The following is a 24,502-nucleotide window of genomic DNA, read 5'->3' as shown; positions in this document are numbered from 1 at the left end:
CCAGGAAGAACACAGTCAACACCTCCGCCAAGTTTTGGAAACATTGAGGACAGAGAAGCTATACGCAAAATTTTCAAAATGCGAGTTTTGGATTCGGGAAGTAGACTTCCTAGGACACGTTGTAAGCAAAGAAGGAATACATGTGGATCCTTCCAAGATCAAGGCAATAGAGAGTTGGACGACTCCAAGAACCCCTACAGAAATCCGGCAATTTTTGGGACTCGCCGGGTATTACCGAAGGTTCATACAGAACTTTTCAAAGATTGCCAAGCCACTCACCACCCTAACTCAGAAGAGTGTGACCTTCAATTGGGGAGAAAAACAAGACATCGCGTTTCAAACACTAAAGCGAGCCTTATGTAGTGCGCCCATCCTAACCTTTCCAGAAGGAACAGAGGACTTCGTGGTCTATTGCGATGCATCAAACCAAGGACTTGGGTGTGTCCTGATGCAACGAGGGAAGGTAATCGCCTACGCCTCAAGGCAACTAAAGACACACGAAGTAAACTACACGACGCACGATCTTGAGCTAGGAGCAGTCGTCTTCGCTCTAAAGATATGGAGGCACTATCTCTACGGCACAAAATGTACAATCTTCACTGATCATAAAAGCCTCCAGCATATCCTCAACCAGAAAGAGCTTAACATGAGACAGAGACGATGGGTAGAATTACTAAGTGATTACGAATGCGAAATTCGATATCATCCCGGGAAGGCTAATGTAGTGGCTGATGCGCTCAGTCGGAAGGAATACTCGGGCCGCCGAGTGAAGTCTCTAACTATGACAATCCGTTCACACCTGTCCACGCAAATCAAGGAAGCCCAAATAGAAGCCTTGAAATCCGAAAATGTGACAAAAGAAGCCCTAAGGGGAATGGATAAGAATCTCGAAGCCAAGAGCGATGGAGCTCTTTATTTCATGGATCGAATCTGGACACCGAAGTTTGGTGGATTCAGAGAAGTCGTCATGAACGAAGCCCATAAGACACGATAATTCATACATTATTTTGAGCACAAAGTTTATCTTTATCATTCAAGTATGAAAAATACTAACGCACTCCAACTTTGGGAACTTTTCAAACTATATACAGAAAATATTGGATTTTCCGAAAACCACGTTCATCGATTTTCTACCAAAAAGACATACTTTTCAATACAAAACACTTATGAACTCACCAACTTTATTGTTGACACTTTTTCGAAACTACTTGTATTTCTCAGGGAATCAGTAATACAGGTAACTACCAGCTTTTGAAGAAGGAACGCTAAAGGCGGTTATTATTAAACAATTTACATCATCATATTGTAATATTCTTTTGGAAACATGTATAACGCAACAAAGTATGTTTTTATTATATATATATGATGGTTGTGTTACTTTCTTTACAATATTCAATTGTTATGATACTACGTGAAGTCATCCACCCCCGAATGTTTCCGCCATTTTGGTTTGGGGGTGTGACAGAAGGCTAAGGTGTACCCAGGATTATGGCCATGTTACTTGAGTAGTTAGCGTGTAACGTATGATAAGGAATGATTTCGAGGATGAAATCTAATTTAAGTGGGGGAGAGTTGTAACACCCCGTTTATAAATAAATAAATAAATGTATAGAAGCCCTAAAATGAATAATAATTGAGATAGGCCTTAGTTTCGAGGATTTAAAAGTCATAATTACAGAAGTCAGGGTGCGTTTGGTAATTAAATGACTTAAATTGAAAATATTTGAAGGCTTAAGGGTTTATTGGTAATTTAGGGATTTATTATGAAAGGAAATCATAGAATCGGGGGTAAAAGGGTAAATAATGGATTAAAAATGAAAAGATCCCATGGGGAGGGACCTTAATTGTAATTATGGTAAAGATGTCATATGGGCGGGTATATATGAATCCTCAATTTTGCTGGAAACCCTAACCCTACAAACCATTTATGCAGCCGCCATCTTCACCTTACGCCTCCCATCTCTGGCGCCACCTCCTTCTCATCTCCCCAGCCGCCGCCGTTGAAACCCAAGACCACCGTGCTGCTGTTTCCACTGCCAACCAAGGCAGCAACTGTGGTCCGTCGTGCGAGTAAGGAAGATCGGAGCTCAAAGTCGACTGCCGCCACTGTTTCATCGCCTCTTCGTGTTTCCTTCTTCTTCTGCCGCCGCCATGTCACTGTAGCAGCCACTCCAAACGGTTGTTGCGACTGGAGCTCTTCTTCAACTACCTTGCGCCACCACAAAGGTGGCTGAGGTCGGGGTGCATTTTGGTATTGGGTTTGCGACGATCTTGATCGGGTGGTGCGTGTTGATAGGCCGAGACTCAAGGAGACTCGCCACCACCGTGAGGTGGTAACTGTCGATACAAATCACCGCCAGCCGTCATTTCTATTACCTCCCGTCGTTGCCACCCCGAAGAGGCTGTCGTGTTCGCGTGGGTTTACCTTCTGTCGAGTTGGGCTGTGACAAACCACCATGGCAGCCGGCCATGGTGGCTGCTGCCGCCATCAATCCCCCTTCAAGATCGATGAAGAGCTGCTCGGTGGGTGTCTATCTTAGTGTGTGGTTATTGCAGCTAAGTGATGTTTGGTGTGGCTTGTTTCGCTGGAAAATGAGAACAGCCACCATCACCACTGTGAGGTGGTGGCTGCCGCCATGAGCCACCGTCGGCCACCATGGTGTGGCTGTGTGTGTGTGTGTGTATTTTGGATAAAAGCCTTGTAATTGTAATTAGAATGGAATAATGACAATAATAATAGTAACCACCACCGTAAGGTGGTGGCCGCCGCCTTGTGCCGCCGTTGACCACCACTACCCGAGGTGGTAGTCGGTGGTGCCCCACAAGCAAAACCCTAATGGACCTAGCCAAAACCCTAATGGGCTTAAAGATTAATTTTGGGCCTATTGGGCCGTGTTTGGGTGGAAAACCCTAATTGTGAGTATTTGGGCCTTGGACTTATTTGGACCCACTTTTGAGCCATTGGGATTGGATTGTTTATTAAGCCCAAATATCACATATTACTTATCTAATAGAGTAAAGGACTTGATGGATTAAGTCCTTAATGGGTTAAGTAAGAAACACTTAACCCTAATCGCCATTTTATGTGAAACGGTTAACCCTAGTTTCACTTGGGCCTTAAGTTGGGCCTTTCGTTTGGGCTTTGGTAATTGGTTTATTAATGGGCCATCCAAGAATAATCAAATGGACTAGAGTAATTAGTTGGGCTTTAGGGTAAGGCCCATATAAAGGATTAGGCCCAATTTGGAAAATTGGGCCATAATTTGGGCTTAGATGGTTGTATGATATTGGGCCCTTAGAAGGAGACATGTTGGACCGGACTAAACAATTGGGCCTTAAGGGAAGTCCATGTAGAGGTTTGGGCCCAATTTGGAAAATTGGGCCATAGTTGGGCCTTGGTCCATTATTAGACTTTTAGGCCTTTGGATTGGGCCTTGGGCTTGAGTCAAGCTAAGTTACGGGGTAAAGTAGTCTTTTACCCCAAGCTTGGATTTATGAATATGTGTTAGAACCCAATTATTAATTGGGTGTTATTTTGATATTGACATATCGGGAATATGTCATCGAGCAGCTATGGTTCTGTCAGCGGGACTTTAGCACTGTAAGGTGAGTTTCCTTCCAGTAGGAACGGGTCTATGGCCACAAAGTTGATCCGTTTAGTTAGCAGTAGTTCAGTGTGCTTGATGTCTTTGTGATTCAAGCATGTCTTTGTGTTATGTATTCCGGACTTCGGTTCGATGCAGTATGTAGTATATGTGTTTATGCTAGTAGTTATGATTATGCTATGTTATGTTCAGTCAGTTTTCAGACTTCGGTCTGATGCAGATGGCGAGGCCCTGGTTAGTTCCGGACTTCGGTCCGATGTAGTTTTCGGACTACGGTCCGATGCAGAGGGCAAGGCCCTGGTTAGTTCCGGACTTCGGTTCGATGCAGTTTCCGGACTACGGTCTGATGCAGAGGGTAAGGTCGTGGTTAGTTCCGGAATTCGGTTCGATGCAGTGGGCAAGGCCCAATATGTGTTTATATGTTATTGTATGGTATGTGGTAGTGTGGGGGAGCTCACTAAGCTTCGTGCTTACAGTTTTAGTTTTGGTTTCAGGTACTTCAGCTAGCAAAAGGGAATGGTTCGGGATGACGGCATGGCACACACCGCAGTTTGGCCTGGGAGTTCGACTCTGATATTTTGATATGATCTTGACACTAGTTTGATTTGATAAATTTATTATGACATTCTGACACACATGATTCATAGTTTTTCTATTGTGATATTTGATATTATGGTTTAGTAATGTTTTCAAACAAAAATTTTTTGGGTTGTATTTTTGGGATGTTACAGTTTGTTAATTTTTTGGATTGTATAGATACATTTTTTCTAAATTTCGTGACTTTAAAACTAGATATATAACGTTGTATAGAAAAATGAAAAAAATAAATTCATTGAAAAAATAAACCATTTTTAATAGATTGATAAAATGGCTATTCCGAAGTTTTAGCCGAATTAACGAAAAAGTCTCAATATTTTGACGAATTAACGAAAAAAGTCGGAATACCGGCTAAATCCGCTAAACCGGTCACGGAGGGTTATTCTGAAGTTTTAACCGATATCTTGTCCTTTTTTTATAAACAAAATTTAATTTAAGATTAACCCGTAAATTTGTCTAAAATATTATGACTTTATTGAAGATTTTTCTAACAAAATCCATACAAATTATATTTAATTAACTTAGTATTTCAAAGAAGAATAGTTTAACCAACAAAATACATATAAAAATGACCAACTACTTTCTTTACGAGTTGTTTTTTTTTCTACGTAGACCCTATACTTTCAAGCTACCACAAGATTTTATATTTTTTTCTACGTCTCCTTAAGAATTTTATAAGTATTGATATAATTAAAAAAAATAAATAAATAAATAAAAATAAAAATAAAAATAAAAAAAAGTAGAAAATCATTTTATCCACTTTATCAATCATAGTTAATGTGTTTGATATTAGAGTATCTCCAATACTAAGATAAATCTATTGTCAAATCAACATTCTAATAACTTTAATCTCTAAATAAATAATCTTTTTTAATAACTTTTTTTTTATAAAAAATTAACTAATTAATCCATATCTATCTAAAATGTTCTATAAAATACCCTTATTTAATTATTATTTTTTAAACACGCATGATATTTTAATTTATTAAAAATATTACATTAGATTTTTTGAAAAGGAATATATTACAAGATATCATTCAGAAAAAATATTACAGAATAATCATAAAAAGATTGAAAAAACTTATATAATCTAGGGGTGTGCAAAAAACCGCATAAACCGCACAAACCACCCACACTGCACCAAACTGCACCGCATAATGCGGTTTAGAATTTCGCGGTGCGGTTTGCGGTTTATAGTTACCAAACCGCGGTTCAAACCGTATCGCGTCGTGTGTGTGTGTATATATATATATATCAAAGTTTTCAATCACCAAATAATTCATACTGTCCAATAACTTTTTTCTATATCATGATGGTTAAATATGGTAACTAAAGACTTAAAAGACTATGACATCAAATTTCATAAGTCATAACAACTTAGCAAAACATTATGTGGTTTTTTTGTTTGCAATATTTATGCCTTTAAAAGGGTATGCAATATACTTATTAAATTTTGAAAGTGTTTAAATGTAATGAATAACAACCAAAGTTATAAATTGAAACAGCTTATCAAACCGCATAAACCGCACATAAACCGCACAAACCGCCCACATGAAACCACACTGCATAATGCGGTTTAGAGCTTTTGTGGGGCGGTTTGCGGTTTCCAAAAAACTCAAACCGCATGTGTGGTGCGGTTTGCTATTTCAACTCTAAACCGCACCAAACCGCACCGCGAACACCCCTATAATCATTATAACTTTATAGTTTTTAAATGAAATGTCATGAAATATTTAATAGAAATAATTAATTAGTAAATAAATAATAAATATTTCAAACTAAAATATATTTAAAAGATAAAATGAAATATAAGGGGTTAAATGACAACATATAGAAGTATATTGACCACTCAAAGTGCTACATGTTTTCGCGATAAACCATTTCCCCATTTCGATAACTTGTGTAAAATCTTCGGTAAGGATAGAGGTACGGGTAAAGGAGCTACTGGTCTTAGAGAAGAAGATATGATTGAAGAAACACAAAGAAACTCACTTGTTGATGTGGAAGGGTTGAAAGATATTGTTGAAGAGACACAACAAACTGCTCGTGTCAACAGTAAACGCAAAAGGCCTCCAACTGATGACACTGAAATCTTTATAAGGAAGCAACGAAAGAAATGAAATAGGCTTTCAAGGAGGTTGATGAGCAACTTACCGAACCAATATACAATATATGAAGGCAAGAAAACAAGGAAACGTGTGATATGATAGATAAAGTTATCGAATATATACAGCACATGCAAAATATCAATGTCAAACAGCGAATTAACGCGATTGACATATTTAGCAAAGATCAATTCTGCGCTTAATCGTTTTCTAAGATGAAGGAAGAAGAAAAGATTTGTTATATGAAAATGATTGCGGATGGCTCAATATTATGATTAGGCTATTTTAAGTTTTTTTTAGTTTTTACGAATATTGAAGTTGACTCTTTGCATATTCTATATTAGACATAGTTATATTTTTGTTGGGGTGAAAAGTTATTCATTCATGACTTTGTAAATGTTTGACTTTTGTAAAACCCACTTGCATGTGGAGTATTAGCCTTTAGACCCATTTGTTAGAGAGTGAGAGAGAGACATGTAAACACCTCTATAAATAGTGGATTCATACCACTTGTAGAGGTGTGCTTGAGAGATGTAGAAGTGAGTGTGTAAGTGTGTGTTATTTATGTAGTCTAGATCTAGATCCTTTTTGTGTAACACCATATACATTCAATATATCTCTTAAACACCCAAATCGTCATGTTTAATTGTGCAAGCTTTAATTCCGCATGCCAAACCATGTTCTTTGTCACTACAATTGGTATCAGAGCAGGATTCAAACTGCTTAGATCTGATTTTCGTATAAGAATCATTTGCTTTTTGAGTTACAAAATTTACTCAGAATTTTCCGCGCAATTTTGGTTTTGAAAATCACTTTTGATATTCATATTTGAATTGATTCTGCATTTGAATTGTTAAGTCGAGTATTCGATTAGCAATTTTTGATCAATTTGTTTGATCAATTTCTGAAATTCATTAAGTTCTCAAGTTTTCAGAAATTTTTTTTTGTTCTTCAATGACGAACTTCAACATGAACACAATGACTTCATTCTCTCATTTGCTTGGTTCTTCAACCAAAACTCCGATGTTAATTCCAGAATACTATGATCAGTGGGCTGATAGAATGGAAGATTACTTAAACGGAATTGATGAAGAACTTTGGAATTGTATCGATGGAACAGTTCAAGCTCCTGTAAATGTTCAACAAATTGGTTCATCCACTGGATCTCCTGATGTTGAAGATCAACGAAAACGACTGAAGGATAATGAAAAGAGGTGCATGAGGGAACTAAGAGGTGCTCTTCCTCCTGTGGTTTACAATTACATTCGTAGTTGTAAAACAGCAAAAGACATCTGGAATACTCTAAAAGAGAAGTTTCAAGGTAGTGAAAAGACGAAGATCAATTTTGTGAAGCAATGTCTGATTGAACTGAAGGAATTCAGACAAAAGGATGCAGAAACTCTCGAAAGTTACTATGATCGTCTGAATGAACTTGTATTTCGCTGCAATAGGTATGGTATCACTAGATCTATCATGGAATTCAATTTAACTTTCATTATGGGACTTCGCAAGGAGTGGCGAAGTGTGAGCATGATGATTAAGAATCAACAAAGTTTTGATACAACCAAATTGAATGATCTCTACAATCAACTGAAAACACATGAATCTGAGGTCTCAGAAATGTATGAAGAATCAAAACTAGTTATTGGTGGTCCTTTGGCTCTAGTTTCAAAAGTATCAGAAAATGATGAAAAAGATGGATCAGATGATGAAGGATTTTTGATGAATTCCGATGATGAAGCTGTAGCATTCTATTCAAACAACAGAGTTAAAAAGTTTTTCAAAAAGCCTTTTAATCCAAAAGGAAAGATGAATGATGCGAAGAATGTTACCACAAGGACTGGAGGGGATGAGAGGAAGAAGATGGAGAAAATTGATGAAAAACAGAAAAATGCGAATGAAGAGAAAAAATTGAAAGGTGATTCAGGAATCTATTGTCATTATTGCAATGGTGCGAATCACTTCGCAGCTGACTGCATGTTGCGAAAGAGAGAAGAGAAGAAAGAAAAAGTCAAAGATGAAGCATACTATTCAGAGAAGATTGAAGAGTTACGTGCTAAGACCAAAGGAGTATCATTGGTTGCGAAGGGAGAAACTACTGAAGAAGAGAGTGGAACTTATCAGATCTGGTCTTCAGGATCTGATGATGAAGAAATGAGGCATCCTACTCATGGAGCCATGTTCGCAAGTTTTGAGGAATGCGAAGGAAACATTTCAGGGAGATGTTTTGTGTCGAAATCCACTGACAAGTCACCCATGACAACCAAGGTACGTGCAATTCTTGAATCTTTTAATATTCCTTTATCTGCTTATGATGATGAAATTGTTTCATTTGATGATACTGTGGCTTATTTTGATTCTGTTATTGTGTCTGCTAGTAATGAAGCTAAGAAATTAAATGTGCAACTTAGTGAGACACGAAGAGATTTAGAAATAAAGAAGAGCAGAGTTGAAAAATTGGAATTACAAATCAAAAATATAGACTGTGATAGGAATAATCTTACTAATGATGTTAGGTTATTACTAGCACAGAGAAACATATATTGTAATTCTGCAAAACGTTTGTATGCAAAATTAACAGCTTTACATCACTCTTCTGATATTAGCAAAGAACAACATAGAAAACTTTTACCTTTTCTTGAGTATGAACGTGAAAAAGTTGATGTTGTTTCTTATGATTGTGAAAGCACAATTGCTCAATTTGACAAAATACCTGATGATAGACATGCATATGGTATTCTCAAAATTGATGAATTTCTAAATGCTGATGAGTTGGTTAAAATTGTCAATGAAAGTTTGACAAAGAGTGAACAAGTGAAAATCATAAAGAACACTGAAAATTCAACGCTTGCCTCACAATTGAATTATGCTGATATTGATGAAAATTCTGATAATGTCAGTGAATACAGTGAGATAGAAGAGGAAGAAGAGGTTGATTGTTCTCAATTGTCAATCATTAATATCACATCTAAGATCAAAGGTAAAGAAATAATAGTTGATTCAATAGTAGAGGATGAAATTGATAAACCTTCAACTTCGCAACATTGTATGTTTGATAATGTGGAAGTTGAAAGCTGGAAATCTGATGACATAGATGTAAATAAAGAAGAAAAGAAAGTTTCAACTGAAACACCTCAAAGGATTGTAGTTGATCAAGTGTTTGAAAATACAAAAGAATTTGATAAAATTTTAAATGATAAAGGCGCACATTATTTGGAAACCAACACTGTGGTATATCCAAATTTTAAATGATCCAACTCACTTCGCATTTGGTTACAGAGACCAAAATTTAGTTCGCATTTGGAGCAGTTCACTTGTAAAAGCAAAAGTATTTGCATTTGGGTGTGTCAAAACATGGTTCGCATTTGATGACTGGGAAGTGTTTTATTCGCATTTGGTGAAGATGCGAAACATTTGTAGATAATGCGAAGTAATTGAAACATGCGAAGTCTTTTACAGTAAAATGCGAATTGGGGAAGAAACACACTTATTTCGCATTTTGGTCCCTGCTCTTTTCAAGAAATGACAAAAATAATCCAACTTCGCAAGTTTGAAGAATATGCAGAAATTGTCAAAACGAATACCTGTAGTTTCGCATTTTTGACAGTTTATACCCAACTTCGCAAATGGGGTCATAAAATGCTGAAATTGCAGAAATTTCAAATCTGGTCCTTGCAGTTTGTGCGAATTTACACATTTTACCCAGTTTCGCAAATGGGAGTGTGTTTCGCATATTTGACTGTTTTTGGCGCAACGGGTCACTGCATAATTTTGAAATTGACGATTTCTACCCATTTTTGAGAAACTTTGTCAAAGGCAATCCGTGAACGAAGCTAAAAATTCATTATTTTTTGGATTTTCCGGATTGAAGCACAATGTTTATGCCACATGTTAAGGGGGAGTTTTGACATGAAAAATTCCGAATAGAGCACGTTCTTTTTCCATGGAGTTTTATAATCAAATTTCGATTATAAAAAGGGGGAGAAGTTTTATATGGAAATTCGAACTTGAATTTTTCATATTACGCGGATTTGAAGACCGAAGTGATCTTGAAGTTTTAAAGCTCACGAGATGATGCAATTGGAAGTTCTGAAGTGGTGTATTCGAAATGGGTTTGGAATTATTGAAGATTTTTGGGGTGTGTTTTTATGCGCAACTTTGGGGTGATTATTTGGAATTAATCATTCGTTGCTGTTTGGTTTGTATGGTCTCACATCCTAGAGCCCAAATTGAAGAGTCGTGGAAGAATTGAAGATTGAAGATCATTTCGACATGTGTCACCTTTGAGGCTCGAACCGCGTAGTGCTTGATTTTGGAAGATTTGAAGTGGGTCATTCATTCCTAACTTTGAGGGGGAGAATGTTGGGGTGCAAAGTTATTCATTCATGACTTTGTAAATGTTTGACTTTTGTAAAACCCACTTGCATGTGGAGTATTAGCCTTTAGACCCATTTGTTAGAGAGTGAGAGAGAGACATGTAAACACCTCTATAAATAGTGGGTTCATACCACTTGTAGAGGTGTGCTTGAGAGATGTAGAAGTGAGTGTGTAAGTGTGTGTTATTTATGTAGTCTAGATCTAGATCCTTTTTGTGTAACACCATATACATTCAATATATCTCTTAAACACCCAAATCACCATGTTCAATTGTGCAAGCTTTAATTCCGCATGCCAAACCATGTTCTTTGTCACTACAATTTTTTTGGTTGTTAGAAATATTGAATTTTACTTTTTGCATATTATGTTTTCCATATTTCTTTAAAATCTATTTATAAGTTATTCGTTTATATTAGAAATATGTTTTCCAATAAAAGATGTATATAAAATAATATTAATTGATTAGAAAATATATTATTTGGTAACAATTAATGTTAAAATGAAAATTTTAAAATATAAAATATACATATTTTAACTAATTAAGATGTATATCATAATGCATTTCTATAAAAAAAATGTTGTTTGAAAATCAATAAACAAAGTAGAAAAACTCGTTTCCATTTAATTGTTTAATGAAACCAAACAAAAGAAATGATTGTCAAAATCAGTTCTCTAATGGATTCTCAATTCTACCAAATAGAATAGTTAATTCTCTTTCTCCAGCTTAATTATTTTTCTCTATATTTCCATTTTTTTACTGCAGTTCTATTTATCTGTACCAAACACACCCTAAGTGTTTAGTGAAATAAAGCCAATAGTAATAAGCTATCACTTTTTGCTCATTTGAATATGCAAATCAACTTCCTAGGAGAGGATAAGAGATGGAAACAAACCAACACATCAGACCCACAAGGATAGATATAAACATGATTTTCCTCCTTATGGAGTTCTCGAACACTTTTGCAATCCGCAAGTTGTTTTTAGATTTAGATTTCTAGAGCACCTGGTATGGGCCTCAACGAGAAGAAACGAGGGTGAGGTGGCACGGCTCAACGCCGTCTTAACGAGGGGAACACCCCCCCCCCCCCCAGCTCATTGCATCTCGTCGGTTGAATCTCATGACCACATAAACGAATTGAAACGGGGAAAAAAAAAAAGAACCGTCCCACCAATTAAGCTTTCTCTTTTTCTGCATTTCTTCACCTAACGGCGTTGAGGAAATTGAGCACCACCCCCAACAAAAAAAATGGAGATTGAGAAAACTTTTGATGCTTAGGTGGCCTCACCACCCGTTGCCCGTACCCATCACCCTAAGGCTTGATTTGAAGAGGATAAGAGTTAAGTTTGAAGCTTTGTTCATGGAGTTGATGCATTTTATTTTTTTATTTTTATTTATTTTTTTCTGTGAGAAGATTGGTTGGGTGGGGTGAGTTTGTTAAAAATCATTTTATATGGGTGGCATGAAATTAAAACCATATGAACCATCTTTAACCAAAAAAACGCTACGATTTAATCTATGACTTTAAAAAAAAAAAAAAAAGACAAAACTTCAAAAATGGTCCCTGTGGTTTCCGAAAATATCAACTTTAGTCCCCAAGTTCAAAAAACCTCGCAGATGGTCCCTGTGGTTTCAAAACTTTTAACAAATGGTCCTTTTCGCTAACTCCATTAGTTTTTTGCTGTTAAGTGAAGGGCAATTTCGTCATTTCATTATTACAGGGACCATTTATGAGTTTTTGTTATTTTAAAAAATATATATAATTATTTAGTTAAAAGGCCCCACCTCTCTCTCTCTCTCTCTCTCTCTCTCTCTCTCTCTCTCTCTCTCTCTCTCTCTCTCTCAGAGCATAGCCTCAAGAGCTCTCTCTGGAAGAAAGAATAGGGTTTAGTGCTCAAGGTTCGTATATCATCGCATCCTGGTACACCAAAAATCAATCATATAAGGTGCTATTTTAAAATTCTTAATCCTGAGTTGCAATGGTGTTTAATTTCGTACGTAGAAAATTTTTAGTCCATGCCAGGCCTCATATCAACCACAAACTGCGCTGCTATGGCTTCTTATCCTCTTCCTCGTCCAAGTCGTCCCCATTTACAACAAAAACATCAGGTTCCTTAAATCAACATTCATTTACAGTCACTTACCTCATCAGTTCATGTGGGATTTCTCCCGAATCTGCAATTCTAGTCTCCAAACATCTAGATCTTTCGAAATCCCCAAACACGGCATACTCTGTTCTGGCCTTTCTCGACAACTACGGGTTCACCAAATCGCAAGTTTCAAAGGTGATTTATACGCGCCCCAAAATCCTATTATCCGATCCTGGAAACGACCCTTTTGCCTAGTTTCCAGACTTTGAATTCATTAGGTCTTTCAAATGTCGATATTGCTGCAATTGTAGCCGCTTCTCCCTGCTTTAACTTACGAAATGTATTTTGACTAAAAAGCTGCAAGATACAGCCATTCCATGTTTTAACTACTTAAACGAGAGAGAGAGAGAGAGAGAGAGAGAGAGAGAGAGAGAGAGAGAGTGAGGTGGGGCCCTTTAATTAAATAATTATATTCTTTTTCTTTTTTTTTTAAATAACAAAAACTCATAAATGGTCCCTGTAATAGTGAAATGACGGAATTGCCCTTCACTTAACAGCAAAAAACTAACGGAGTTAGCGAAAAGGACCATTTGTTAAAAGTTTTGAAACCACAGGGACCATCTGCGAGGTTTTTGAACTTGGGGACTAAACTTGATATTTTTGAAAACCACAGGGACCATTTTTAAAGTTTTGTCAAAAAAAATCACGGTAACCATTTATGTAAATTTGTAAATATTTTATCAATAAATTATTTGAGATTAAATAATTATTTCCAAAAACCACCATCAAACAGCCCATTGATTGAATTGGAATTAGGCTAAGCTATATGGCTTACGTATCCTTTTCTATGGTTATAACTGAAACCTTTCGGTTGCATCATGATTTTGACCCCTTGCACTCCCTCCCCCCATCAATTTCTCTTCTGCCATTGCTGTATGATGTCGCTCCAATCACAGTGTTACACTATGCTACTAATTTTAACCGAAATCCGTAACTTTCCCCCTTGAATTCTTATACTTTCTCTTTCTATCTCCTAAATTATGCGTGTTGGGTTTGTTTTCTCTTGAACAGAAGCAGGACGAAGTGTTTATTTATATGCTCACTCGCCATTGACCACAAATTATCTCTCTCATTAATATTCACATAGTTTATTGCCTAAACGACTTCCTTTTTCTCTCCCAATCCCCTCTGCCTTCTTCTCTTCGTGTTGTTCTTTGAATCGATTTGGCTACATTTCCAATTTCATGTAAATTGAAGATTACGTAAGCGCATGATCTTCTGCTGAAATTTCGGGTTTGATTCTCTTTTGTGATTATAATGTAACAGCAAATTGATTACTACTCTTTCGGATCGTTCTCTCTGTTTAGCTAATGCCCATTTGCTCTACTCTCGTCTGAATCTTAGTTTTCATATTTTAGCCATGAATTCTCGTTAGTTTCACACAAGAATCAAACTTTCTCTGTTTTTAGAGATACCCATTCGCTTGAATCAATATAAATTCTTGTTTTAGTAAATGGGGATTCGTTAGAGTTTTGATCTTTTCTCTGGCTTCCATTTTTTCACCTTGAAACTTGTCTCTTTCTTCAACGTTCATAACATGTAACTGTTCTTGTTATTTCCACTGCATTCCAACTGTTTGATGAAATTCCTTTCTTTTCGCTTGATCAAACAAGTATATTAAGATGATGGATCTACTTTTTGATCAAGTCAACCGTTAGTCGGGCGATCTCTATAGATGGGGAGTGCTTTGCTATTTCGTTAATCTATCAACTCATTGACTACCAATGAATTCACTTCGTTAATATTTGTAACACTTATTCTATTTCACATTCATAACTTGATTCTTTGATTATCCAAACAATATATACTCATTGATTCTTTACTGACCCCCCTAAGATGTAATAATCAGCAATTGCACATATTACAACTTTCATCGATTTCATGGGGGTCATCACTCATCACATAACAACACACAGATGACTAAATATAAATATTTCGATCATCACACTTTTAGTGACGAAGTAAAATCCCTTGTATTTCTGCCCATTTATACACATATCTTCTGTATGCACGTTTGAATCGGTGTGTTCTTAGCCTCTCAAGCCTTTTCTTTCTTCGATAAAGAAGAAAAACCATCACATATATTAAAAGAGAAACTATATAAAACCAAAATATTGTAACTTTATGGAAGAAACATTTGTTCCTTTCCGTGGAATCAGTAACGATCTCAAAGGACGATTGCTGTGCTACAAACAAGACTGGACAGGTGGCATCCGGGCTGGTATCAGGTTCGTGATTCTCTTAGTAATTTTACTCATAACCATGGAATTTTCTTATGGGTTTATTATATTTATGACATATATTGTGTCATTATGCTTTTAGACATAATGTTTTTTTTTGGTAATTAGGATTTTGGCTCCAACAACATATATATTCTTTGCTTCAGCAATTCCAGTTATATCTTTTGGGGAGCAGCTAGAAAGGGATACTGGTAAATTTTTGTGATTTTGATTTTTGATATTGCGACTTTGTGTAAAAAGTTGAATTTATAATATTGATGTGATACAGAGGGAAGCCTAACAGCAGTGCAAACTTTAGCATCAACAGCAGTATGTGGCATCATTCACTCGATAGTTGGAGGGCAACCACTTCTTATATTAGGTGTTGCTGAGCCAACTGTGTTAATGTACACTTTTATGTTCAAGTTTGCTAAAGACCAAAAAGACCTTGGAAAGCCTCTTTTCTTAGCATGGACTGCATGGTAATTTTCACAACATTTTGTTTTTTGGCACAAAAATAAAAAATAAAAAATATTTTTCTTTTTTATTTTGAAAACAGGGTGTGTGTGTGGACGGCTTTTCTGTTGGTTTTGCTGTCGATTCTTGGTGCATGTTCTATTATCAATAGATTCACAAGAATAGCTGGTGAACTGTTTGGTCTTTTAATTGCAATGCTTTTTATGCAACAAGCTATTAAAGTGAGTATAATACCTTTAAACCATTTTATTTTTTCCAATCAAACCATAATAACCTAAGTGTGATTTTGTAGGGAGTTGTGGAGGAATTTGGCATACCAAAAAGTCAAAATCCAAGTCAACCCGCATTTCAACCTTCATGGCGTTTTGGAAACGGAATGTTTGCATTGGTTTTGTCCTTTGGCCTTCTTTTAACTTCTTTAAAAAGCCGTAAAGCAAGGTCATGGCGCTACGGGACGGGTGGGCGTTTTTGGTATTTCACGTAATACTGTCTTGCACTTGTTTTGACTTTTGTTGACTTTTTTTGATTTTGTGTTTGAAGGATGGCTAAGGGGATTCATTGCGGATTATGGAGTCCCTCTTATGGTGGTTATTTGGACAGGTGTCTCATACATACCAACTAAGAATGTTCCGGAAGGAATACCAAGGCGACTTTATAGTCCAAATCCATGGTCTCATGGTGCTTATACAAATTGGACTGTTGCAAAGGTGCCTCTCTTTTTTATTTTATTTTTTTTTTTTACATGAACAAAAACAGATTTTAATTTTTGTTTTTTTGATATTTGTAATCTGTTTGCAGGATATGTTGAATGTTCCTCTTGTTTATATCATTGGAGCTGTTGTTCCAGCCACCATGATTGCAGTTCTCTACTATTTTGATCACAGTGTTGCATCTCAACTTGCACAACAAAATGAGTTTAATCTAAAGAAGCCACCTTCATATCATTATGACCTTCTTCTTTTAGGCTTTTTGGTAACATACCCTTAATGCTATTTTACTCACTTCTATCAAAAAAAAAAAAAAAAAAAAAAATTGGTTTTAATTTATAATTTGTTTGTATCAGACATTATTATGTGGACTAATTGGCATTCCTCCTGCCAATGGAGTTATTCCACAATCTCCGATGCACACAAAGAGCTTAGCCACACTAAAACATCAGGTAATATTATTTATTTCATTTTCAACTAAAAAAATAAGATATCTTTTTCCTCTTATTATTATATCATTAAAGGACGATGCAGTTCAAATTAAACTAATTGGTCAAACTATCGATGATGTATGAATGTGAATACGCATGCATGTATCTGTAATATATGTTAAATTATATTGTCCACCTCTATGCCATTCTTCTTTCTTTAAACACTTACATGTGATCATTATTTTTTTTCAAAAAAAAAAAAAAAAAACTTATATATATTACAAACTAGGTCCACCTTTGTCCCCCCGCTAAAAGAGTCAACTCCTGACATTATGATTCAAGCATAAGTATAGACTTCAATTCTTTTCTTTTTTTATAGTTATATTCTTTACTTAGTTCAGTTGTTTATTGATTTTTTCTACACAATATATATATATATATATATATATATATATATATATATATATATATATATATATATATATATATATATATATATATATTTGTGTAACTTTCAAATTAATAATAACTTATTCGACACTCAAAAGTCAATTGTCCGTACTTTCTTTGTGGCGGAAGTAGTTTATATTATCATGTTTGGTACTTTGAAATTAAAAAATAGCAATGTACTTTTATTTATTTGTTTACTCTTATTTCTTTCTATTACAACATTTTTCTTATTACCCAATCATAGCAGTGAAAATCGTTTTTGTATTTGAATGACATAATTATAATAATAATTGGGTTGATTTTTCAAAGTACAAAGTTGTAAAAGGAAAAAAAAATAAATAAATAAATGAAAGTATCTTACTATTTCATGCATAAAATTTACCCTGTTGTTAATGGTAGTTTACTTTATGCTTTGGTTTTTGTTGAAACAGCTTCTACGAAATAAACTTGTATCCACAGCTCGAAGAAGCATACGCCAAAATACAAACTTGGGTGAATTATACCGAAATATGCAACAAGCATACAACGAAATGCAAACTCCACTGGTCTATCAGAATCCATCAACTCTGGTAAATGAAATTAGAATATTATCTGAGATTGCATTATTCGATCGGGTGTAATAATTCAATTAGGGTTTGAAACAACAGGGACTGAAAGAGCTAAAAGAATCGACAATACAACAAGCGTCTAGTGGTGGTTACATTGACGCAGCTGTTGATGAAACTGTGTTTGATGTGAATAAAGATGTCGATGACTTATTGCACGTTGAAGTGAAGGAGCAACGCCTGAGCAATCTGCTACAAGCGGTGATGGTTGGCGGTTGTCTGGCTGCGATGCCGGTTCTTAAAAAGATTCCGACTTCGGTTCTTTGGGGTTACTTTGCTTTCATGGCGATTGAAAGCTTGCCTGGTAATCAATTTTGGGAACGAATCTTATTACTTTTCACTGCTCCAAGTCGAAGATACAAGTAAGTTTTGTAGTTCCTGTATATTTACTTACTTTGAGTAAATTACAACTTTAGTCCCTATGGTTATACATATAGTTTCAGTTGAGATCTTTATTTAATTCTGTTGCTATTTGATTTATTATATATCAGGGTGTTGGAAGAAAATCATGCGAGTTTTGTTGAAAGCGTCCCATTCAAAACAGTTGCTTGGTTTACATTGTTTCAAACGGTTTACTTATTGGCTTGTTTTGGCATAACGTGGATTCCAATTGCGAGTGTTCTTTTCCCACTCCTCATCATGCTGCTTGTTCCTGCAAGACAATATTTGCTTCCAAAACTTTTCAAAAGCGCACATCTTCAAGATTTGGATGCTGCTGAATATGAAGAAGCCCCTCCCACCACCTACAATATGGCATTTCGTGTAATTAACTCAACTTTCTTCTTGCATTTTGCATAAAGAAAAGACAGACACCTAGTCACCTACTAATTGCTTTTGTTTATTATATAATTTGTTTTACAGGATGATGATGATGCTCAATCAAGAACATCCCAAATGGATAGTGCAGAGGTTCTTGATGGAATTATAACAAGAAGCAGAGGAGAGATCCGTCATTCCAACAGTCCAAAAATAACAAGTTCAACTCAAACTCCTCGACAAATGCAGCCTGCTTATAGTCCACGTCAGCAGACTTACGACAGTCCAAGACAGCATATTTATAGTCCACGTCAGCAGAGTTACAGTCCACGTGTAAGGAGCCCGGGATCGGTTGGAAAAGGTATAGAAATCAAGCAAACACCGAGTCCTGGTCCATCAAATCTTGGTGAAAGCAGTAGGGGCTCTTCTTCTTTGTGAAAACGTGTGAATGCTTGAGAGGTATCTTATTTGAGTGAACTAATTGTTATTGTGATATAAGATGTAGAATGTTGTGAGTGTTTCTTTTTAATTTAATGTATGTGTGTGGTCTTTGGGCAGAAAACAAGTCATCAGTTTTATAATGAAATAAACTTTTTTTTTATTGTTATGTTTTGTGTTTGAAGCCAAGATTGAGTTTTTTTTTGGTTTGTGAAACTAAGAAAAATTATAAATTGATTTTTGAGGGGTGGAAAATTGTATGTCATTGAATAGTGAAAGTTTTAGGTATTGTTTTGTTTTTTCAAAGCCAAAACGTCTGCAGCGTACCACATCTGAATGCCTTTGCAGAAGAAGAGGTGGACAAAATATTTGCAGTATGCAAGAAGAATAATGTTTGTTTTTTAACGTCAGCAATCTGTTGAAATAAACTAGTTTTACAAACATAAATTAGATTTTTCAACATCGAGATTTAAATAATTCAAGTCTTAGATTTTTCAACACCAAAATTTAAATAATTCAAGTCAATGGCGGAGTCAGGATCAAAGCAAAGAGGTATCCCAATTTTATATTTAGGGTAACACAATTTTTTTTTCGAGGTACTTGGTTTCCCCGATTTGGTTTTAGTTTTAAACCCAAACCTTAATCAAATCATTAGTTAACCTCAAGTCTTGTTATATAAACATGAAGTTGAAGTATATATTGATACTTGAATCGACGTGGGATTCAAAATAGATATCAAATGAAGTATGAGGATAACAGGCTTATATAATAAACAAAATTGTTAAGTTTACATATGTTTGGCGATGTGGGATAAAATAGTTGGAAAAAAAATAAACAAAGGATATGTAAGGAGCAAGAATTAAACCTGAGAGTTTTACTTCAATAAGTCAGCACCTTAACCATTAGCTCTACTATTTGTTTGTGGTTATAATTAAAGGGACGCGTATATATATATATATATATATATATATATATATATATATATATATATATTATATCGAAAAAAAATTGAAGGATTCATAAACAAAAATTACACTACCGAAAACAATTTAAGGGGTATCCCGGGATCCCCTTGGATCCACCTCTAATTCAAGTATTAAAACATTGAACTAAAATAAAAATCGCAATAACTGTAGTCTTACAATAACAATTTTAGTCTTAAAATAACAATTATATTTAAAATAATTCATTCCATATTTCACATTAACTGTTCAACAAATTTATCCCGTAACTTAGTCATATATTCACAATCCATTGTAGTACCATGTGTTGGAACCTCGCATTTATTATCATTAACGGGCACATTGTTATTTAGAAATGGGACATCGGTTTCAACATTTCTAACAAAATATTCATCATTCAATCCCTTTTTTCTTATAAAATAATGAAGCGCAAAACATGCAATGGTAATGTTTCTTTGTGTAACCAACGGAAATGATGTCATCCTCTTCAATATAGGGAATCATGCTTTCAAGACACCAAAAACACGTACAATAACATTCTGAAGTTTTGCATGTGCATGGTTAAATTTTTCTTTACTAGTTAATGCACGTCTCTGACGAAAATCTCCAAGCCAATACCTCACATTACGATAGAGGGCCATAAATCCTCGATTCTGTACATATACAGCATCACAAAGATAATATTTTTCTGTAAAAAATGCAAATAAATAATCAGTTTTTAAAGTAAGATATAAAAAATTTAAAACCCTTAAACTTACCTGGTGGTGTAAATGAGAATGGTGCATGTCGATTTGCTAATGTTTCTGATAGTATTCTAGAATCATGTGCTATCTCTTCCCATCCGGCCACAATAAATATAAAAATCATGCTGAAGTCACAAACTGCCAATACGTTTTGGTAACAATCACTTTTTCCCCTACCTCTATATAAATATTGTTTCGTAGTAGGGAAAATAACATGTATCAAAGTGTCATCAAATGCACCAACTGCTCCTTTAAAAATCAGTCGTAGCCTCTTGTTATGTCCTGGAATGTTTGGATTCGGATTAAACATAGTTAGTACTATCATATCTTTTGTCGAAAACATCATTTTATCCAACACTTCATAAAAAAGTTTACGAATTGTTTTCTTTGAGTGTTGAAAACTACCTTTGATAATCACATAACGTTGGTTATGAACAATCATCATAAAAAACATAACCATCTAAACATTCAGGAATTGTTGCCATATCAATACTTTCATCAAATGATGTAGAGCTTTTTGCATATAAAATGCTAAATCATCAGCAGTGATAGAAGTTTTAGGAGATGAATCAGAAGGAGCAGAAGGCGAGCCACTAGTAGCTCTAGGAGTTGAGGGTTTAGCCCTCTTGTTGGGCTTATTATTATTTGGAGAAGCAACAAAAGGTGGCTCGGGAAAAGGCTCACTAGTATAATGGGAGGTGGCATCATCATCATCATCTAATGTAAAAAAAAGGCGCTCGTAAGCTGAAATGGTTGGACATGACAAGAAGATGATCCATCCCCTGATATAGTTTGGGTTGTTTGGCTTGTTTTACTTGTTTGGCTTGAGGCCCACTTCAAATTACCGGTGACACTACTTCCATCGTACAAAGATGCACAAATCTCTGGATAAGCTAATGGATGTGTTTTCAGTATTGCAGCCTTCGGGTGACCCTAAACCAAAATTGTTATAAATAATATAAAAATATTATATTTTTACACACACACACACACACTCCGAATATGAAAAAAAATACCTTCTTAAATTCATCCCAGTGTTTGGACATTAAGTTGAACATGTTTGTTTAGGGTTATACAATTTATAGTTTTGTTTTTCAAATAAGCTCGTCCAATAGATTGTCACAAGTATTTTTCATTTGCTTTTGGACAATTCCATACCAAATTTTTCTTTAAGAACGCTTCCTAATTTAATCCATGATTCTTTGTGCATGCTTAAACCTTTTTCTACCAACCTTGTTAACTTCTTCGATGCACGTATCGAGTAAACACTTTAATTGTTCATAGGACCATTGAATTTTCTCACCCATTTACACAAGCTACATATTAATTATAAACACATATCAAACTTCATATAAACAACTTAAACAATTATCATGTATTAAGATTTGTATAAACATCTATCATGTAGCAACTATCATGGTAATCTACATCAAGTTCATAAAAACATATTTTAAGTTCATAAAATAGTATAAACATTGATACAAGCATGTTGTAAGTAATAAACATAATACACATCGATAGAAACTTCAGATTTCAACTAAAATCCACATAGTTTAAGAAATTTTCATCTGTTTTTTTACAATTAGATTTCAACCAAAGGAAGGAAACATTTGAACTTGCAACAATGCCAAAGGAAGAAGGTAGATGTGGTGAAAGGTAGCTCATACAAATGCAGACATCATACACATACACATTCAAAGAACTTGCAGCAATGCCAAAGAAAAGAATCTATGATTACCTGATAGAACCTTCGACGAAGGCAGATGCGCTGTTGGAAGAGAGAGGAACAATGATGGGAGTAGACTACAGTCAGCGGCGATTAGGGATGAGTAGTCTGTCCCAAATCTCGATCCCGTACCGGTGGGTACCGTACCGGAACCGGTACCGAACTATACCGAATTTAAAAATATGGGACGGTACTTGGTACTCCAAATACATGAAATTCGGGAATCGGTACCGCCGGTACCGGTACTAGTACCGAAAACCGGTACCATTCTCGGTACCGGTACTGGTGATGTTAATTCGGTCCGGTACTCGGGATTAACTTTCGACCAAATTTGGTTTTCGGTAAATCGGGAACGGTATGGGTCGGTACCGGTTCCGTCCCACACTCATCCCTAGCGGCGATTGGAGCAGGAACAGGAACGATGATGGTGGTACTCGGATAAGAAGCGATCGCATGGAGAAGACGTCTCAAAACAGATTGTTGGAAATGCGCCATTCTTTTTTTTGTAGGATAAAGTGTCGACCTAATTTAGGTTTAAGTTTTTTTTATAGAGGTCTGCGGAAAAGGTGTCACACCCCCGAACCAAACGGCGGAAACGTCCGAGGGTTCACGTGACTAAATTTGAATATCATCACAATGAATATACATTAAATCATAACATAAGCATCACCATGCATCAATATATTACAACTAACTTTGTTCACATCAAGTACATTGTTTTAACATTTCAAATCCATAACATAAATTGTTTGATAGTTTTCAAAAGCATAATACTCTAACATAACTTGGTACTACTCCTCAGCTTACCTGTTACCTGAGAATACAAGTTATTTTGAAAACAGTCAACATATGGAATGTTGGTGACTTCATAAGCAGGTTTTGATATGAAAATGTTTTGTGTAGTTTGTAAGAAAACAACCCAGAAAATCCGATATTTTCTGAAAAGACCATTGTTTGTATAAAAGTGTGAAGATCCGTAAATATATGCATGATGATTTCAAAACGTGTATAGTTGAAAAACTTCATATTAAAAGTACCAGTGAAAAATGTTGAACTTCCCCGGAAAACCCGATGTTTTCTGAAAATAAACAAAATATCATATAACCGTTCGTATTGTTATCCCGACCTTGAATGATTTTGATTTATCTTGATTACTTGATTAGTATTGGATTTATTTATATGAGTCGTTATAACCATGCATGATAATGACTAGTTCGTTTGTCTTGGCACTCTGGTGAACGTCAGAATTAATCTTAAGATTTTGTCACCCTAGACTGGCCGAGTCTAACTGTAGCGAACAGCTGAGGTGTGGGGGAGTCACCCCCGTATAGATATATACACAAACTCTCGCTCTCCCTCCAGGAGACTTTGATTATAACTACAGACTACGACCGATACACGTTGGTGCCACCCGTTATTACTCACTAAAACCCAATTGACTTTGATTACTATTGATTATCGACCCGTATTTGTTTACTTAGATTGACGATAGGCCTAATAAACGAGGAAAAGAGGATTACAAGATCCTACTATTCCCGCGTATTATTTATGGTTATTGATTATACGAAGGACACGCTGGCTCATTTCGCATTTGATTTACTTGGACCTTACTAGAAATGCTAATGAGCCACTAAGGCCCAATAGCACTTAAAAGCCATTGAGGGTCCCTTAAATATGAAATTGGGTCATAGAAGGCCCAATAACATTTATAAATATCCCTTGGGCCCAAAAATCATGTTGATGGGTCACAAAGGCCCAATAAGTATGTTTGGAACTTTTAAGCCCGAAGGATTTAATGTTTACTTGTTTTAGGTATAGTATAGATGTCAGATATGTTTAGTTGAACAATTGTTAAATTTGTATCGATACAAGACCGGACGGTCGTTTTTAACGATATTTGAAAATTTATGTATAATCATCTTGTCATTTTTCATAAGTTGTGGTTTGGAAAATTTGACCCAAATATCTTAATAATAAAATAATTGACTCAAAATATTAGGCTGACCTTTTCATCCATTCTTTAATAAAAATGACAATTTTAGTCCCTTATATATATAAAAAGACATTTTAGGCCCTAAAAACCATTTTCTTGTCATTATTGACCCATAGACTTTGTTTAAGTGGTGGTTTTAGCTCAAATTTACTTTTATCAGTTT

At 35.4% G+C, this 24,502-nt stretch overlaps 2 protein-coding genes across 2 annotated transcripts; one reads left to right on the top strand and one right to left on the bottom strand.

The window, feature by feature from the left end:
- Positions 1-13,703: 13,703 nt before the first annotated feature.
- LOC145052326 (putative boron transporter 2) lies at positions 13,704-19,084 on the top strand. The gene is made up of 12 exons (XM_079000131.1): positions 13,704-15,060; positions 15,181-15,263; positions 15,341-15,533; positions 15,611-15,749; positions 15,821-15,986; positions 16,069-16,235; positions 16,327-16,500; positions 16,592-16,687; positions 17,548-17,685; positions 17,764-18,083; positions 18,213-18,483; positions 18,583-19,084. The coding sequence occupies exons 1-12, from the start codon at positions 14,957-14,959 to the stop codon at positions 18,913-18,915; spliced, it is 2,184 nt and encodes a 727-aa protein (XP_078856257.1). The 5' UTR covers positions 13,704-14,956; the 3' UTR covers positions 18,916-19,084.
- A 1,293-nt stretch (positions 19,085-20,377) lies between these two features.
- LOC145049432 (uncharacterized) lies at positions 20,378-20,930 on the bottom strand. Its single transcript, XM_078997842.1, has 2 exons — positions 20,636-20,930; positions 20,378-20,565 (listed from the first exon to the last, which is right to left on the bottom strand). The coding sequence occupies exons 1-2, from the start codon at positions 20,928-20,930 to the stop codon at positions 20,378-20,380; spliced, it is 483 nt and encodes a 160-aa protein (XP_078853968.1).
- Positions 20,931-24,502: the final 3,572 nt, after the last annotated feature.

Source organism: Lactuca serriola, chromosome 5 (genome assembly GCF_051521515.1).
Source record: "Lactuca serriola cultivar US96UC23 chromosome 5, Lser_US96UC23_V15, whole genome shotgun sequence".
NCBI lineage: Eukaryota > Viridiplantae > Streptophyta > Magnoliopsida > Asterales > Asteraceae > Lactuca > Lactuca serriola.
The sequence above is the reverse complement of the archived record's forward strand: the minus strand, read 5'-3'. Positions and strand labels throughout refer to the sequence as shown.